This window comes from Alexandromys fortis, unplaced genomic scaffold (assembly GCF_014885135.2).
Source record: "Alexandromys fortis isolate MF-2015 unplaced genomic scaffold, M_Fortis_MF-2015_v1.1 scaffold_233, whole genome shotgun sequence".
In the NCBI taxonomy this organism is placed as follows: domain Eukaryota; kingdom Metazoa; phylum Chordata; class Mammalia; order Rodentia; family Cricetidae; genus Alexandromys; species Alexandromys fortis.
Window position 1 is genome coordinate 160,180 of NW_026068146.1, and position 18,796 is coordinate 178,975.

The 18,796-nt window shown below is 44.3% G+C and overlaps 1 protein-coding gene across 2 annotated transcripts in view; it reads left to right on the forward strand.

Moving 5' to 3' along the window:
* Positions 1 to 12,883: 12,883 nt before the first annotated feature.
* Nid2 (nidogen 2) overlaps positions 12,884 to 18,796 on the forward strand; it is a 64,038-nt gene continuing 58,125 nt past the window's right edge. Inside the window, exons 1-2 of one of the 2 annotated variants that reach the window (XM_050126962.1) lie at positions 12,884 to 13,170; positions 13,883 to 14,191. In XM_050126962.1, coding sequence (XP_049982919.1) covers positions 12,946 to 13,170; positions 13,883 to 14,191 — 534 coding nt within the window. In that variant the 5' untranslated portion in view covers positions 12,884 to 12,945. The remainder of the gene's footprint in view (positions 13,171 to 13,882; positions 14,192 to 18,796) is intronic. The other variant, XM_050126961.1, reaches the window with a different exon arrangement.

An 18,796-nucleotide genomic window follows, 5' to 3' on the forward strand; every position in this document is an offset into this window, starting at 1 on the left:
CTTGTAAAGTAACTGAACACCAATGAAATGAAAAGTATGAAGTCATAACACCATTTCCAGTGGGTGCAACAGAAAACAACAAAAGGCAGGTGACGGAAGGGCAGGGAAGGTGGCACGAACACATCAGTGATCAACACAGTGAATGTGACGTGCCAATATCTAGTCCAAGTTTTGTTCTCAGCTGAAACAAGCTCTATAGTAAACTCCTGTATGATTTATGTCAAGTTCCAGTTTCTCAAAGCCTAATTGAGGGGACACGCATTTGATTGAAACGTTCCCCTAGTGCAATCCTTAATGTTTGGGAGATTTTTTCCTTTTACATTAATATGGGAATAGTCATTAAAATAGTAATGTACTTGAATATACCTTTCCAAAAAACTGTGAAATCAGTTTTCCTCATGAAGATCTGTTATAAAGATCGAGGGCCAGCAAGTAAAGGCATTTGCTACTAAGCCTAACAACTTGAGTCGATTCCTGAACCACACATTGTAGAACAAGCCAACACCCACAGTTGTCCTTTGACGTCTTCACCTATACATGTACACACACACACACACACACAAATAATTAATAAATGTAATGGAAATTTAAAATTGAAAGCCATATTAGTGTGGTGCTTGACATGCCAGTATGAAGTGAGTCCCATCAGAGGTCACTCTGTAGGTCATAGATATGTGCTAACAGTTAAAATATTATTAGCAAAATGGAGAATCTTTTTTATTGACTTCTACAGAATCAGACCTAGGCTGAAAATCATCATATGACATATGACAAAAATATTTTCTTTGATCAGAAAATTTCATCAGTTCTGCTCAGATTCTTAAAGAATTAATTTAAATCTTACTGCTTTGCATCCATCATAAACTTTTAAAAAGGACTATCTTGGAAAAATTTTTGAAATTATATTCTATCAATTAATACTTTGACCAAAGAAATCCTCTATATCAGGCTTCAATATAACAGTGGCTCTCAGCTTTGGCTATACTCTGAATCATCTGGGGAATTTGAAAATCAACTGATGTCTGAAGTTTTGATGGAACTGATTTGAGCTTTGGTCTTGATTTTAGGATAAAAGTTTCACTAAATGGTTCTCATTTACACCTCTTGTCCAAGTGCAAATTGTCTCTGAGATCTGCTGCAGTGTCTTGGTGATGAGGAGCACCTTCGACATGACAGGGAGAGCTCTTCCCCACTCATATTGGCAGTAGGAAGTGAAGTTTCTGTAACTCATAGAGAGCCTTTCTCAAGTGCATAGCTCTTTCATTTCCCACCTCAATTAATACCCAGATAATCCCCTACAGTTGACCACAGGACAACTTAATCTAGATAATTCTTCATTAAGACCACTTTTCTAGGTGATTCTAGGTTGTATCAAGTTGACAGTTAAAACTAACCACCACAAACTGGGTGTGGTGGTGTACATCTTTAATCCCAGCACTTGGGAGGCAGAGACAAGAGGATCTCTGTGAGTTTAAGACCAGCTTGGTCTACAGAGTGAGTTCCATAATAGCCAGGACTGTTATGCAGAGAAACCCTGTTTCAAAACAAAACAAAAAAACCAATAATAAAAAAACCAAAATAAATAACAACAACAAAATTAACCATTACAATCTCCCCCTTGTCAACTTGACACACAAATATATCACCATAACCTTCCTGTATTTGTATGTGTATATGTATGTGTGTGTGTATATATATATATATGTTTGTGTGTGTATTTATGTATGTATATAGTGTGTATGTATATATTTTTATTCCAACTCCTGGTACCAATTTCTGTTCTAGTTTCATTTATATTGCTGTGATAAAAATATCCTGACATAAAGCAGTTTAGGGAAGAAGGGATTATGATGAGAATGTCCCCCATAGGCTCATATGTTTCAGTCACTAGGGAGTTGAATATTTGGGAAAAATTAGGAGATGTGGCCTTGTTGGAGTAGGTATAGCCTTATTGGAGGAAGTGTGGTCACTGGGCTTTGATGTTTTTTTAAAGCCCATAGTAGACCTAGTATCTCTCTCTCCCTGCAGATCAGAAGAGAAAGCTCATAGCTACTGCTCAGTACCATACCCGTCTGCTTCTCACCATGATGATCATGGGCTAACTCTCTAAAACTGTGAGCAAGCTCCCAACTGAATACTTTCTTTCACAAGAGTTACTTTTGCCATGGTATCTCCTCACAGAAATAGAATACTAAGATAGGGTTTATTAGGCATATAATTTCTGGCAATAGTCTACCGTTGTAGGACAATCATAGAGGCAGGAACTTGAGGCAGTTGGTGGAAACATATTCATAGTCAAGAGTAGAGAGAGAATATATGCCTGAATCCTTGCTTGCTAGCTTTCTTTACTTTTATACAGTTTTTCGAGGACCAGCCCCAACATAAAACATTTCTTACCAGTATAGAGGCGTGGGAAAAAATGAAGACACAATTCACACAACAGTATCAGGAGGGAGTTTCGGGGGTTATTCAGCTGAAAACAACAGAAGGAGCAGAACCACATTAGCATATCCCGACCACTTTCAGGATGGCACTGGGTTTGCTTTGTAATCAAAGGAGCTAGGTCGGGAGGTGCTGGATGCACCAGTTAGTCTCACAACTATTCTGTCAGATGAATGTGGGAAATGGCCTGCATTCTTGGCTCCCACACAGTCTTGGGAATGATGCTGCCCACAGTGGGCTGGGTCTTCCTACTAAGCATTTAAACATAAGAACCTATGGAGACCGTTCTCATTCAAACCACCACAATCCCTTCTTCCCTAAGTTGCTTTTGGTCAGGTTATTTTATCATAGTGACATAAATGAAGCTAGAGCAGAAATTGAGACCAGGAGCAGGATAATTGTTGGGTACTGGAATGAAAAAAAATTAATCAAGCTTATCCCCCCCCCCTCAACATGCCTATAGTCCAACATAATCTAACCAATTCCTAACTAAGACTCTCTTTGCTGGTGATTCTCAGTTGTGTCAAATTAACAGTTAAAACTAGCCAGCACAGTGACCAAAACAAAGAAGAAGAAAAGCAGCCTTAGAACACAGCCCCTTTCCATCACTGAGATGGGTGAGAACTCACTACTGCCCAGGCTAATCTTGGCAATAGTATTTCAGTAGGAAGAGACATAAAGAGTGCATGATGTGACTATTCTGCTACCATGGAATCTGTCTACATCAATGGGACCGAGCACTGTGGAGTGTGTGGAGCCTTAAACCACTCCTCATTTATCTATTATTTTAGGGTTTGGTGCTTTGTCAGATGTTAATGCTTGGAGGAATCCTGAGAATTTTGAACTTTGTCATCCTGAGTGGCTAACAAATCAGATTTCTGCTTCCAGATAAATGAAGGATAGCTATGTTTATGTGTGATATGGCTCTTTGTGGCCATTTAGATTCTCATTTAACTACTGCTAGTTTTTGAAGACTCAGCAAGCCATTTAAAATTTCAGAATCTCAAATTTCTTACCTCATAGGTTGTGGTGAGACATTGCAAATGTTTTGCAATGTTTATTGTATAATACATTTTCAATATTTATAACAATATCATCAATAAATCTAGATTGCAAGCTTTTATTGTTTTGTTTTTTGAGACAGGGTTTCTCTGTGTAACAGTCCTAGCTGTCCTGGAACTAGCTCTTGTAGATCAGGCTGGCCTTGAACTCAAGGAGACCTGCCTGCCTCTGCCTCCCAAGTGCTGGAATTAAAGGCATGTACCACCACTGCCTGGCTGATTGTAGGCTTTTAAAGGACACAGTGTTGTATTTCTCAGTCTCAGAATTTAGATAGTTACAGTTTTCTAATGTTTATGAGGTACATCCAGTCAAGAGAGCATAATTCTAACTTCTTGACTAATAGGGAACACAAGAACATTCCTTTACAGACCAGCAGAATGAGTGGTTTTGCTGATGCCCATGTTTTTGAGGAAGGTCCCTGACTGATCACAGCATCACAGTCAATCTTAGGAAGTTTAGAAGTCTGAATCCTTGGAAGTTTAGACGTCTAGATCCTAGATTCAGATAGACTGGGCTTGAATTTTGCTTTTCACTCTTGCTTTTCTTGATGAAGTCACTTAATCCCTCTCTATTTCATTTCTTTATCTGAAAACTGGGCATGTTCACTGGATGAATAAAACAGCAAATAGCCCTCAGACTGAACCCTGTATATTACTGAAGGCTCAGTTAAAACTTGCTATTGTTATTGTTGGCTTCAGGAGCATAGTTCTGACTCAGGTACCAACTTCAAGAGAAAGTGCCGGTGCCCAGGGGGTCAAGTGCAACAGAAATGAGGTGATCTGATTTGGAGAGAAGTGCAGCATGTCTAGGAAAGCAGCACAAAGACTCCAAAGACAACGGGAGACATCGCTGTTCTCACTCCCCAATGCAGGCTGCTCACACTGATGTCACTTTTGGGCAATCACTCAACTCATCAGAAGTTGACCAGCCCTTGTTTACAGAATACTTCACAGGGTAGCTGCGAGGTCTTAAAGGAAGTGAAAAGTAAAACCTCCGAGGAACATGGAGTCCAGGACTGGACATGAAATCTATATGGAGGACATAGAGGCTGATGTAATATGATTATGTATAATTTGTGTGTGTTTGTATATTTTTTCTTTCTTCCACAGTCATATTTTTTTCTCCTAATAACAATCAAGAATGTAACAGGAATGCAGAGAATCAGGGAGTGGATTATCCAGGAAAAGCTGTGGGTGTTAAGAAAGCCTTCTTTGTAGTATTTTTTCTATTTATGGCAGTAGAGCTTACTGAACAGCTCTGCCTGGCAGGTTCTGTGCTAAGTCTGTGAAACATAAGACAAACAGATACTATGTGTCTCTGACTGTATTCCAATGACCATGCAGCACCATTAAGGAATACATTTATAAGACGCTTTTCTTATCCTGTAATCAGAAGAAGAAGCATTCTGAAGTAGAGGTGGAAGGTAGAGAAGAGCATTAGAGAGAGGACAATGGTATAGCACTATGTGAAAACAATGAGAGAGAAGAGGGAGGAGGTAAGTCGGGGGACAACAAAGGGATATGCTTAGGTGAAAAATACACTCCAGGTCCTGTAGCCTGTGGAAATGAAACACATAACTAGAGAACTGGATATTTTATGTAGGAGGCTGAGGCAGAGATGCCCAAGTATTAGGCATCTAGAGGTGGTAATGGCAAGGAACATCATCCACAAAGGCACACCAGGCCCCAGATGTTATGGTGGATGGGCCGAAAAGAACAGGATATGACAGAGGTGATACATGTCTTCCTAGGACTGAAGGACAGCATCCGTTTTCCCTGAACATGCTGAAGTTTCACCCAAGCATGCAAGACAAAGATACGTCATAGAAAGATTTGTTTAAAATTCACATAGAACACAGATTTAGGGGTAGAGTGTGTGAAAAGTGGAAACTGTTCCATGTAACAGTAGCTTAAGCTAACTGGGTGACAGAGAGTCAGTGCCTGGATCAGATATTCTGCTTTCTGCATTTTGGCTGTGTCATGCTCCATTCTCATAGCGACCATCTTACCATTAGAAGATGGTTGGTTGGGCTCAACACATTACATTTGTGTTAGAGCTACAAGAATGGGGAAAGAGCCAACGATTCCTTCATCATCAATTTTAAAGGCCCTTCCACAGACCAACAGACTCTCAGCAGATTTTTGGCAGTTAAATAGATACAATCCCAGATGATCTCCTTTGGCTGTAAGAGAAGCTAAACAAGCAATAATTCTTTTTTTTAAAATATTTATTTATTATGTATACAATATTCTGTCTGTGTGTATGTCTGCAGGCCAGAAGAGGACACCAGCCCTCATTACAGATAGTTGTGAGCCACCATGTGGTTGCCAGGAATTGAACTCAGGACCTTTGGAAGAGCAGGCAGCACTCTTAACCACTGAGCCATCTTTCCAGCCCAATAATTCTCCTTTTATGAAAGGTATGCATGTGGAAAGTTGGAAAGAAGCAATCAACAACTCAAGCTGTCATTTCTTCCACCAAAGCTAGCGGGTGAAAGACAATGGGGGCCTGCAGTGGGATAATGGTAACAAAAAAAATGGCTATTGCCTTTACAGGAAACTCGGAACTTAGACACTCTGAACCAGTTCCTTCTGATGTGGTGATCAGGAGCCATCTCAGAAGACTCAGGACTGGGAGAAAGGGCCATTAGAAGAGTCGGGACACTCAAGGATGGCAAGGGAAGGGAAGAGTAGTAGGCTACTATAATGACATACTTCTGGACACTGGAAGCAGAAGATGAAAACCTTAAGGGATACTCTATAAGGATATGGCCAAAGAAGTCAAGGGAGCAGAGAATTTCTAGAAAGAGATCCCAGCAGGGCCAGAAATACCAACAAGGCCCCACACCAATTCACCCTGTATTTAAAATCTACATTTCAGTAACAGATGACAAGATTGTAAGACTCAGAGTCTTTTATACACTGTACATTTACATCAAATACTTTCTTACTCCATGGCATTTCTTAAACCCAACATAATTTCCTTTGATCCCGAGTCTGGGAAAACATGACACTTTGCCCACTTCTATTTTTTTCACAAACTAGCACACCCACCTTGGAATATAATGGGTAGTAAAGTTATGCAAAGAATCCCTGACTGCTACAAGAACTGGACTATATACAGAGTATGCTCATCTGACCATACATGGAGCATGCTCATCTGAGTATGCATGGTACGTGCTCATCTGACTATACATAGAACATGTTTGTCTGTCTATGTGTGGAGCATGTTCATCTGACATCTGACTATGCACAGAGCATGGTCATCTGACTATACATAGAACATGCTTACCTGGCTATGCATTGAGTATGCTCTTGAGTACTTGCATCTATCTGTACATTGAGGAGCGAATGTGCTTTTATTTTCCTGATCAAAATAACAGGAAGTATCATCATTCTCGAGGTCTTGATGTTCATAACAGAAATGCAACCATTAAAAAAAAACTGGGAAAGTTACTGGAGATCTGTAGGGAAAGCATGGTATTTAGTACAATCCCTAACTTGAAACAGATAAAATAATCTCCATTCTCAGTGTTCAGTCTACTTTAAGAATCCAACCCAAGAAGGCTAAACATTTCTACAGGAGTTCTTTACAACTTCAGTTTGAAGGGGCCTCTACCTCTTCAGTCAGCTGGGGAGGCCATGGAAATTCTACCCTTGCAAAGGGAGTGATACAAGAGAAGCATTTTTTCCTTCTTCTCTGACTAGTGAAACAGCTATAACACTTTTTCTTTTCCCCAGCATACAAAGTAACCTTTTAAAAAGGGGAACCCACTCTCTTTCAGTGCCAAAGTTGTTTGAAAAAATAAATTGAATAAAAGCTCTAAGGAATGTCTGTTTAAGCATGGTTGTCCAAAGCCTCATATTTTAAGAATTCAGGAAAATAGGGCTGTTCATTTCAGCCATTTCTCTCCTAGGTCCACTTCCTGGTACTCAGATTGCATTAGATTCAAAGCTAGTGCTATCTTTAGTTTCTAAGGTCAGGTTTTCCCATATTGCTGGTGTATGCATGGAATATTGTACTTGTGCTCTTTTTTCTGAACCTGATAATGATCATGAACTTGTAGGGTCAAGGGCCAAGTCATGAGTGTTATGGTAAAAACAAAACACTGAGGTTCTCTGAGGGGTGCAGCAGCAGGCCACAAGGGCCAGCGGGTCCCAGGCAGGGAGCCATGTGGCAGGTGGGAGACAGAGACCTATTAGCATGCCATGAAGAGAAAGTGAGTATTTATTTAGTGAGTTATGGAGGGGAAAGGGAAAGGGGGAAGGGGAGAAGAGCAGAGAGAGGCAGAGAGAGGGAGAGGAAGGGAGGTAGGAGAAAGGGGAGAAGTAAGGAGAAGGGAGAGAGGCAGAAGCTGCCTCTTCAGGAGAGAGACAAAAAGGAAGAAACTCAGGATGGAAGCAGAAGGAAGAGCTACTTGCCTCAGTGCATGGGGAAGGGAGTGGGCAGGGCTTGTCTCTTACAGGGACAGGACAGATCATGACATTCCCACCTCTTTTGTATAATAAAAAGGTGAGAGGTTAGGCACAACAGGTTAAAGGAATTGGGATGGCAGATTATCAAGATTGCTTCCTGCTTATTTGTGGGCGTCATCTTTGGGGGGAACCTGAGAAGGGTGGGGTGCTGGCCACAACCTGGGGTAAACCAGTGTATACCTTAATAAACATGGCAGGACTTGGTCACCTGACCTGGCACTCAGTTAAGATGGCAGTGAAGTCACCTGACCTCAGTTAAGATGGCAGTAAGTTCACCTGACCATAGTCAAAATAGCAGTGGCCACATGTTATATGAAAAAGCCACATTTTTTTGTAAACACAATAACAAGAGAGACCTAGAGGCATGATCTGCCCTGTTGCTGAGCCACCATGTCACAAGCCACGGTGGGGAAAAAGGCTAGAACTGAAAGCAGCTGCCTCATGGATCCGGCTAATCTTGTCAGTTTCTGTGAGACCAGCAGTAGCAGTGGCAGGGACAGTTTGAGGAAAAGTAGAGCCAGTGGGACACTGGCAGAACATTCACAGGTGGGTGGCTGATAGTTTGAGGGTTTATACCAGAGTTGGAAATGAAAACCGCAAACAAACCTAGCAGGGCCTACAGAAGGATGTCTCCTCTCTACAGGCAGGGTGTGGATGAAGCCTAAATGACTCCAGGTCCAGGCAACTCGGAAGCCAGAGGCTACAGGTCACTCTGAACTGTCTCTCACAGCAGGGACCACTTACAAGTAATAAGAAAAGAAAAGAAAAGAAAAGAGAAGAGAAGAGAAGAGAAGAGAAGAGAAGAGAAGAGAAGAGAAGAGAAGAGAAGAGAAAGGAGAAAGAAAAATCCGAGGGACCCCGGGGCCCCAAATCTAATGCACCACACAGCGTGTGCAGTGCTAGCATGGGAGGACCAACCTGGTTAATCCAGTCACGTTTTTAGCTATGGGAAGGAACCAGAGATGAATGTCAGCGAAGGGCTCAACCGTAGCTGTGAAGGTTGTGGTTGGGGGCTAGAAAGGGAAAACTCACCACCGAAGCAGCTGGTGTGTGCAGAGGTTGGTGTTTGGGCAGGTAGAACGCAGAGCTGTTGTAAAAGAAACCTGGTTCCTGAGCTCAGGGTTCCATGCATCCTCAGCTGGCCTGCTTGAAGGCTGGAGGGAATGTGGAGAGAGCCTGACTAAGTCGCAAGCACCAAAGGTTATGGTAAAAATAAAATACTGCAGGTCCCCGAGTGGCAACAGTGGACGGCAGTGGGCAGTAGGCACGAGACCATGGCAGGGCACAAAGGCAGCCAGGTCCCAGGCAGGGAGCCAGGCAGTGGGTAAGAGACAGAGACCTATTAGGCATTTAGTGGGTTATAGATGGGAAAGAGAGAAGGGGAGGGGGGATAAGGGGAGAAGCAGGGAAAAGGGAGAGAGGCAGAAGTTGCCTCTTCAGGAAAGAGAAGGGAAGGAAGGAACTCAGGCTGAAAGCAGAAGGAAAATCTGCTTGCCTCAGTCAATGAGGGAGGAAGTGGGCAGGGCTTGTCTCTTAAAGGGACAGGACAGACCATTACAATGAGAGCCTTCATATCTTACCTGTCATGGTAAGTTTGCAGGCATATTGGATGGATGAATGAAAAAATGAAGAAAACTGGAGAACAGTGGTTGATGGGTTGCTAAGCAGCCCGGTAAAGAGGATTGCAAACTAGACCTGATCAGTAAAAAAAGTGGCAGAGGGAAAAGAAAGTTCTGAATCAGCAGACCTGGGGCCTGGTCCCAGGATGCCTTGCTTTACTTCACTCACTGTACAAAACACTTCTTGAATTTGTGTTTGTGGAGTGCATTGTTACAAGCTCTGACAAAATCCCTGCTCCCAAAACACACTGACTGTTGCTAAAGGGATCACAGCAGAGATGTGTGGGATGAGATGCTACCATGTCAAGCCCAGGGCAGGTGCTATGCAAGAAGGGACCTCTAAATCAGTCTGTGTTTTCCAGGAAAGCTTCTTAAAGGATGCAAAGTGTTATTTAAAGAATGATTGGGTTCTCAGCAGTCCTCATTGTCCGCTGTGTTCAGCGAGACCGGTTTTATCCCAGGCTTTTTCAGACCCAGGCCAGCTGGCCTTGGTGAGTTCCCAATAGAACATCCCCATTGTCTCAGTGTATGGGTGCACCCCTCGCGGTCCTGAGTTCCTTGCTCGTGCTCTCTCTCCTTCTGCTCCTGATTTGGACCTTGAGATTTCAGTCCGGTGCTCCAATGTGGGTCTCTGTCTCTGTCTTTGTCTCCTTTCATCGCCTGATGAAGGTTAATATTGAGGAGGATGCCTATATGTTTTTCTTTGGGTTCTCCTTCTTATTTAGCTTCTCTAAGATCATGAATTATAGGCTCAATGTCCTTTATTTATGGCTAGAAACCAAATATGAGTGAGAACATCCCATGTTCCTCTTTTTGGGTCTGGCTTACCTCACTCAGGATAGTGTTTTCTATTTCCATCCATTTGCCTGCAAACTTCAAGAATGGCAATGGGTTTTTGATCCTACTGCACATATTGGCTTTGTGGGAGCCTAGGCAGTTTGGATGCTCACCTTACTAGACCTGGATGGAGGTGGGTGGTTCTTGGACTTCCCACAGGGCAGGGAACCCTGATTGCTCTTTGGGCTGACGAGGGAGGGGGACTTGACTGGGGGAGGGGGAGGGAAATGGGCGGCGGCGGAGGGGAAGAGACAGAAATCTTTAATAAATAAATAAATAAATAAATAAATAAATAAATAAATAAATAAATGTTGCCAGGTTAAAAAAAATGATTGGGAAAACTCACTGTAGGGAAGAGAACTAGCATGTGAGTTATTCTATATCATGAAATATAGAAGGTGGCATTTGAGAGGTTTTCGCCATAGCCAGAGATGAATCAAGAGAAGTAACCCTGGCTACTTTGCAAAAGTAATAGTGCCATTGCATCCATATGACTAGAGATTAGACAAAACTGGGTTCAAATCTAGCTCTGATACAGGCCTGTCAAGTGGTAATAACCACTGTTTAAAACAACTCTCCAAGCTTAGTTTCCCCAGCACAATGTCTAGTTGATTCTGTAATCTAGTGCTGTACAGCAATCTTTCTTAAAATGGAAAGGCTTGAGACAACACATATTTAGGAAGTCTCAGAGTTCTTATGGATCAGGAATCTGGGTCAGCTTAACTGAGGCCTCTGCTCCAGGGTCTCTCACAAGGCTGCACCCAAGGCAGTAGAGGCTGCCCTAAGTTCTTTACTTTATATTGCCTTCCGAATTCAGTATCTGGCTTCCTCAGAATCAGTGGAGACATCAGTGTTGGCTGGCAAGACAGAATGGTCATTGAAGTGAATTCTCTCACTGTGGTTACATTCTGTTGGTTAGAAGGCAAAGGCTAGCCCACCATTCCAGGGAAGGGCTTGCACAATAGAGTGAATACTACAAAATCAGCAAGTGGGGATTCCTTCTTGGAATTTGCCTCACCAATATTTTGTAGGATAGACCACCAATCAATGTTAGCGCTGTTAGGGTGACATCACAGGCCAATGTAGGAATTTGTGGGGGATGGGAGAGTAACCGAAGGTGACCTTGGAGAAAGTCAAATCATCTCGCGTCTTTGATACTTCATTTTGTCCTCAACAAAATGTAAATACTTGATCCAAGAATAAAAATGAGAAAAAATACATGCAACTGTAAGTTTTGTTTTGTTTTGCTAAGAGCAAATATAGTCCTTCTCCAGTTTGGGAAAACAATCTGCTTTGGGGCCTTTTCTGTTGTGTTGATTCTGAGTCTTACAGTCTGTTGCCTTAACTGATTTTAGTATTTGACCCCTTGAGTCTTAAAGAATTACTTAGCTGGGATAAACACAAAAGAGAAAGCTGTTTTCTGTGCTGGGATTAAAGGCATGTGCCACCACCACCAGGCTGCTTTTAAACTACCTTGGCTTTTGAGGGGGCGGGAGAGAGAGAGAGAGAGAGAGAGAGAGAGAGAGAGAGAGAGAGAGAGAGAGAGAGAGAGAGAGACTTTGTGAGAAATTTCAAGCTCCTGATAATAAAATGGTAATAAAATCTCTCCGGGCTCCCGAGGCTTCCCAGAGGGGATGTTTACACCGGGCGCAGCTGCTTTCCAGGTTTCTATACCTGCAGTGCAGCTCGGGTTACCTATTCTGTGGCCTCCTGCTAGGACAATTCCTATACTTGGAGCCTTCGAAGAGAAACACTTAATTGACCCGCCCTGCCTGGCGCTAGGCCGCTTCACTCCAGGCAACAATTCGAGGGGTTCACAGACACAGTGGGATTTACCGCCTGCCCTGGGCAGTTTTCCCCAGGGAAGGCAAACAACTGGGGAGGACATTTCAGAGGGGGGCAGAGTCACCCCAGCGCTTTGCAGTGCTTGGATGGAACTTGGGAGTCAGCCTTTCACAAAGACACGCTTCTCAGCAGGAAGTCTGGGTGGGGCGGGGCTGTCACGGGATAGAGACAAAGCTCCTTTGAATATTTATCCGAGGGCCTGACCTCTAGCAAGAGGGGTAACCCGGACCCTAGCACAGGGCGCGAACCCCAGCATGTAACCCCATCAGGCTCCCTTGATCTGCCAGTCAAGAGCGCCGAGTCGTTCGAGCTTGCAGCTGCACTAGCAGCAGGGGTCCCGCCAGGGCATGAAGTCACCTCCTGCGGAGTGGTAACCCAAACTGGAGGGTGCGGGAAAGCCTAGGAGCAACGGGCCAGCAGCCTCACCTTCCCAGGCCCTCCGCTCCAGCGAACTACCGCAGTCTCAGAAAACCTAATGAGAACCAGATGTAGTGGCAGCTGGCAAACTTTCTCAGAGTTGCTGATTGGCCAATGTTCAAGAGTCACAGCCAATCAGCGCGCTGGGCGGGCCCGCAGCTTGGACTAGAGGTCCAGGTTGGAGACTGGCAGGCAGTGCGGGCCGCAGAGAAGCGGTGAGTGAAGGACAGAGCCTGGGAGGAGCGGGCATGTCTCAGGACCCCACTGCCCGGCGGCTAGCACCGCCATCGCTGTCGTCGCTGCTGCTCCTGCTCCTGCTGTCGCGAGTCGGGGCTCTGCGTCCTGATGAGCTCTTCCCTTACGGAGAGTCGCGGGGAGACCAGCTGCTACTAGAGGGCGACGATGAAAGCTCAGCCGCCGTGAAGCTGGCAGTACCCCTACACTTCTACGATGCCCAGTTTAACGACCTCTACGTAAGTTCAGCTCCGGGAGGTGCGCGGCTGGGTGTGAGTCTTGTAGCTTCTTCCCGGGGTGTCCACGAAGAAAAGCAACTAGTCCATGCTCAGCTGTGGTCCCTCAGGGAACCAGACTCTGCCGTGGTGCTGCAGCTTCGTGACCCCTGCTGTTCATTAGTAAGGATCATTTCTCAAGGGGGCGCAACGACGGCACCCTTCTGCTGTGGCATCCCACGCAGAAAGGCTTCAGGGGAGTTTGCGTTTAGAGCGGTGGGAGGCTGTGCAGGCCGATAGAGCTCAAGGACTCGGCGCTAGTGGAAAGACGGACGGGTTCGAGGGAGGGCGCATCTGCTGGTCGCATTACATTGGAGAGGTGGGGTAGGAGCAGGACCGTCGCCGAAATTGAGCTGGTTGTCCTGTGTTTCCTAATCAGCTAGGAGAGGGAGGCTTCTTGGCTCCAGCGGAGCTTCTCTCCCAGGGACGGTAAGCGCAAATGACTTGAGAACCGTGTCTTTCCTTTGGGTTTGAGCGACCGCCACTATTTTGTCCTTTTTAAAAATGTTATGGGGAGCGAAGCTCACTTGCCGCCTCCTGCGTGTGAAGGTTAGAGAACAATCATTTTCCCCCTTCCAGCATGTGGGTTCAGGTCCTGGAACTCAACTCCTCAGGTTTGGAGGCAAGTGTCCTTACCCGGTGAACCACCTCACCTTCCTCGTGATCCTTTTTGCAGGTGGGCACCAATGGCATCATTTCCACCCAGGACTTCCCCCGGGAGACTCAATATGTGGATGATGATTTTCCTACTGACTTCCCAGCCATCGCCCCCTTCCTGGCTGACGTAGACACAAGTAACGGCAGGGGCCGGATCCTGTACCGCGAGGACACCTCCCCTGCTGTGCTGGGTCTGGCGGCCCACTACGTGCGTACAGGCTTCCCGCTGTCTGCATTCAACTTTACCCCCACCCACGCCTTCCTGGCCACCTGGGAGCACGTGGGCGCTTACGAGGAGGTCAGGCGTGGGGCTGCACCCTCGGAAGAGGTAAGTGAGGAGAAGGTCTGCAGTTGAGCAAGTTGAAGGAATGGGCTTGGCTTTGAGTGGGAACTAAGGGATTGGCTTGGAGTCTCTTCCCTGCCCATTGAAGCGGATGTAGTCTAGTGGTCTAGCCAGTGCTTAGACAGTTCGAGAGTGAAGTCTTTTGTCTCTGGGCATGTTCGAAGGGTACATCCATAATATGAATAAATCGGCAAATAAAACTGTGAAATGAAGGACTGACGTCCAGATACCGAAGACCTTTGGGACCTAAGTCACTTTACAGTTTATTTCTGGAGTCACCTATAAGCATACAAATTTCTAACGATATGTTCCTTGATGAAAAAAACTGGAAAATTCAGGAAATTCAAAAAGAAACAACTACCGTTAAACATTTTTGTAAGTAGATTTCAGGTCTTCCAACCCCACCACCACACCCACCACACCCGAGGCAGGGTTTTTCTCTGTAGTTCTGGCTGCCTTTGAACTCTTTCTGTAGATCAAGTTGGCCTTGAACTCACAGTAATCTGCCTGCCTCTGCCTCCGGAATGCTAGGATTAAAGGTGCGGGCTACCAACACCTGACTAGATTTCCAGCGATTTCTTACAAATATCATTATTGCCATTAACAATGGTGGATTCACATTGAGCATATTGGTGCTTCAGTGCTTTTTCTGTCGAATAGTATATACCCAGTCACTGTTTTTATGTAACATTTACAATGACTATATAAGATCTCATCCAGTGCTTTTACTATGACAGTTCCCAGTGTTGTTTCTGTGTTTTTATTATAGTTCATACTGTGAATCACTTTTTAATCTTTTTATTTATTTTATTCACATTTATATGTCTCTGTGTTTGCTGGTGGCAGTAGGACCAGAAGATAGAAGTTCATGGACTCCCTGAAGCTGGAGTTACAGGCAGCTGTGAGCTGCCTGACTGACAAGAGTGCAGGCATTTGATTTAGCATCCTGAAAAGGCCACAAGGGCTCTTGAGCCACCTCACCAGCCCCATGTAAGCTTATGTACCAGAAAGGTTGTCCACTTTTATAAGCTCTTTATAGCCTTTGCCACATTGCCCTTAACATAACAGTGTGCTTACTTCTGCTCTGCAGGATACTGTGTTCTGCAGTCTCACTGGAGAAAGCACCAACAGCTCTGCCTCAGGCTTGGGACTTGGCATCCTGTGAAATGGGCATGGGTGGAGTCAGGGTAGATTGCCTCATTCCTGGTATACTCCTGTGAAACTCCCCCCTGGGTGTAAAAAACGGCATAGACCAGGAGCAAAGCCTTGTTTACTTTAACTCCTAGTGTTTCTTGGCTGCAGAAATAGAGATGTCTTCCCAAAGAGGTTAAGAGCCTGCCCACTGTCACTGATTCCTAACCAACGGGGGCTGTGTTTGTTCCGTGTTCTTTAAGGAAGAGACCTGTTTCTTAAAATCCAGCAGAGGTCTAGAAATAAACATCATTGAAATTATGGTTCCTTAGTTGACAGGTAACATCTAGTTTTGTTTACTAATTAACCTTGTAATGCATGGGTTTGACATTTTTATTATAATTCAACAGAGTACAATAGAATTCAAGCTAAATACTGTACTTTCTTTGTGCCCACTGTGCCTGGGCCAGCTAAAGGGCTAGACAGGCACAACTGTGAGATTTCATCACTCACTCACTCATTCATTCATTATATTGTATTTTTTAACATTTACCTAAATCAGGAATAACAAGCTTATCATAGAAAACAAAATAAACACTTTTAATACCGGTAGTTAAGTCATCAATTCTTATATTTCATCACATTTTCTTATAGGATACTGTTTTCTAGATACAGTCCTATAAGATAAGTGCAAGTGTGTTTCTATCCCAGATAACAGAAGAGAACATAATTTCCAGATCTGCCTTAAATGAGGCAAAGGCAAGTTTTTCAACTCTGCATTTTCCCTTTCTTATGCTTTTCATGCAAGACCCATTTGTTTTTTCTACACAAATCATGGAAATAGCATAACAGTGACGCTTTTTTTTTTTACCCAGGGAGAAGTGACCCCTCAGTGTCCATTTTCTAAGCTGTAGAATGAGGTGACAGTACCGACTTTATAGGATTGTCATAAGAATGAACTGAGGCGAAGTTTTTTTTTTTTTTTTAAGATTTATTCATTTATTATGTATACAGTGTTCTGTCTGTCTGTATGCTTGCTGGCCAGAAGAGGGCACCAGATCTCATTACAGATGGCTGTGAGCCACCATGTGGTTGTTGGGAATTGAACTCAGGACCTCTGGAAGAGCAGTCAGTGCTCTCAACCTCTGAGCCCTCTCTCCAGTCTGAGGTGAAGTTTTTAAGTAGCCACTATCACCGCTGAAGTTTAAGACGTGCATGCAGGTACTCAGTCATGTACTTTCTCAAGTTGGCTTGATAAGACCAGGTGCTGGTTCGTTTGTTCCTGCCGGGTAAGTGCTGTCCTACAGCTCTGTGTAAGGATTAGGTTGTTTTATTTCAATTTATCTTTTTGTATATATGTGTCTGCCTATCTGTCTGTCTGCCTGTCTGTGTATGCATGATATATGTGTCTGAGTGTAATTTGATGTGTGTCTGCATGATGTGTGTTGTGTTTTTGTGTGTGCATGGTATATTGATGTGTGTGGATAAGTATGTATATGTGATGTATATATACAGATATAAGTGCGTATATATGTGTGTGTATGTATAAAGTTGTCTGTATGATGTATGTGTCTATATAGTGGGTGTATATGTGTGTATGTGCATGGTATATGTGTGTATGTGTCCATATGTATAGTGTTTGTACATGGTATGTGTATGATGTGTGTATGGTGTCTGCATCATACATGTGTGGATGGTGTGTGGATGATGTATATGGTATTTGTGTTTGTATGATGTGCGTGTATACACTCCAAGGTACACATGCAAAGTTCAGAAAAAGAACTTCCTGGTGCCAGTTCATCCTTTCCATGTGGGTTCTTAAATTGAACTTAGATTTCTAGGCAAGGGTTTCACCTTCAGAGCTGTCTTTCTCTGGCCCTCCCTCTGTAGGGACTCTGATCTTTGTCCCAATGAAGGGATTACCTCATTTCTAATTTTTTTTTTTATCATTTTGGTAAAGTTGGATAGGCTTATCCCTGGTGGAAAAGATGGCATCATATTGGCTGATATTTTGCTCTTGCCAAATGGTATGTTTTTTTCTGTCAGCCTGGTTCTGCCAGTGTTGTATCAACACTGAAAGGCCATATTCTGTATCGGGAAAGGATATGCAGGCTTCTGCGTGGTTTCTGCTAAAGCTTCAGGTTTTCTGTTTCAACTGCAGCTAGGCAGCTCTGTCTTGCCTCTCTCTATACTGTTCTTGATCCTGTGGATCCTGGGAAAGCTGAAAGCCAGTCACCCTTGAGTAGCCTTTGCCAGTCCATCTGAGGGTTTCCCTTCAGAGCCTGTATGGAGGGCTCTTAGAAAGCTTGTCTCTGGAAATGTGAAGGCCTTTCCCTTTGGAAACCAGTCAAAGGGTATCTGTGAGGAGGGCCCTTCAGGACCTGTGAAGTGGCCTCTTAGCGGTTCTGTGTGGAAGTCTATAGCCTGACAAGGAAGGGGTCTGTTCATGTGTAGAGTAGTTTCCAAACAACTCAGCTCTTTTGGAATGTACTTTGGGATCATGAATTTTATTAAAAGGAGTTTTGTTTTGTTTGCCTATTTTAGTGAAGACAAGGAAATTAAGCCTCTGAATGCTTGTTGAAAAGGTGACATAGAAAAGCCACTGAAGGCATTTTAGTTGACGTGAATAAGCAAAGCACTAGTTGTACAGATTCCTTACTTAAAAGTCAGCCTCTCCCATCACAACCAGCCTTTCTTCTCCACAGGGCTTTCTCCCTCCCCCTTCAGTTCTCCAAATGTAGACAACCCTTATCTTACACAATTTCTCTAAATTTAGAACCTGGGTTCTCCCTTATCTTGTGAAGCTGACTGTGGCCACCATACCAGGAACCTCCACAGTTGGTTATTTAAGGATGGGATTCTCAGCTCCAGCTCCACTCCTTCTATCTCCTGAGTTGTGACAGAAATAAAACTTATGCAGTGACTGGCCCTGAAATAGATTAAAAATGCTGCAGATCCCAGAGTAGCTGCAGTGGCAGAAACACTGCAGGTCCCTAAGCTGCAGCAGGCAGCTGGCCATATGGTAGCAGGCAGGGGGCAGAGGTCTTGAAAGTAGCCAGTCCCAGGCAGGGACAGCATACCAGACCATGCCACAGGTCTACGAAGGCGGCTGGTCCCGGGTGGCAGCCATGTGGTGGTGTTGGGCAAGAGACAGACAGACACGCCATGCGGAGTGAGGTTGGATATTTATTAAGTGGGTTATGGAAGGGAAGGGGGAGAAGGAGAAGAACAGAGAGAGGGGCAGAGAGAAAGAAAGAGAGAGAGAGAGAAGGGGGAAGGGGAGAAGTGGGGAGAGGCAGAAGCTGCCTCTTCAAGAGGAAGATGGAAAAGGGAGAGAGACTAAGGCTGCAAGCAGGAAGGAAGATCTGCCTGCCTCAGTGGACGGTGTGTGTGTGTGTGTGTGTGTGTGTGTGTGTGTGTGTGTGTGCGCGCGCGCATGCATGTGTGTCCCCACCCTGA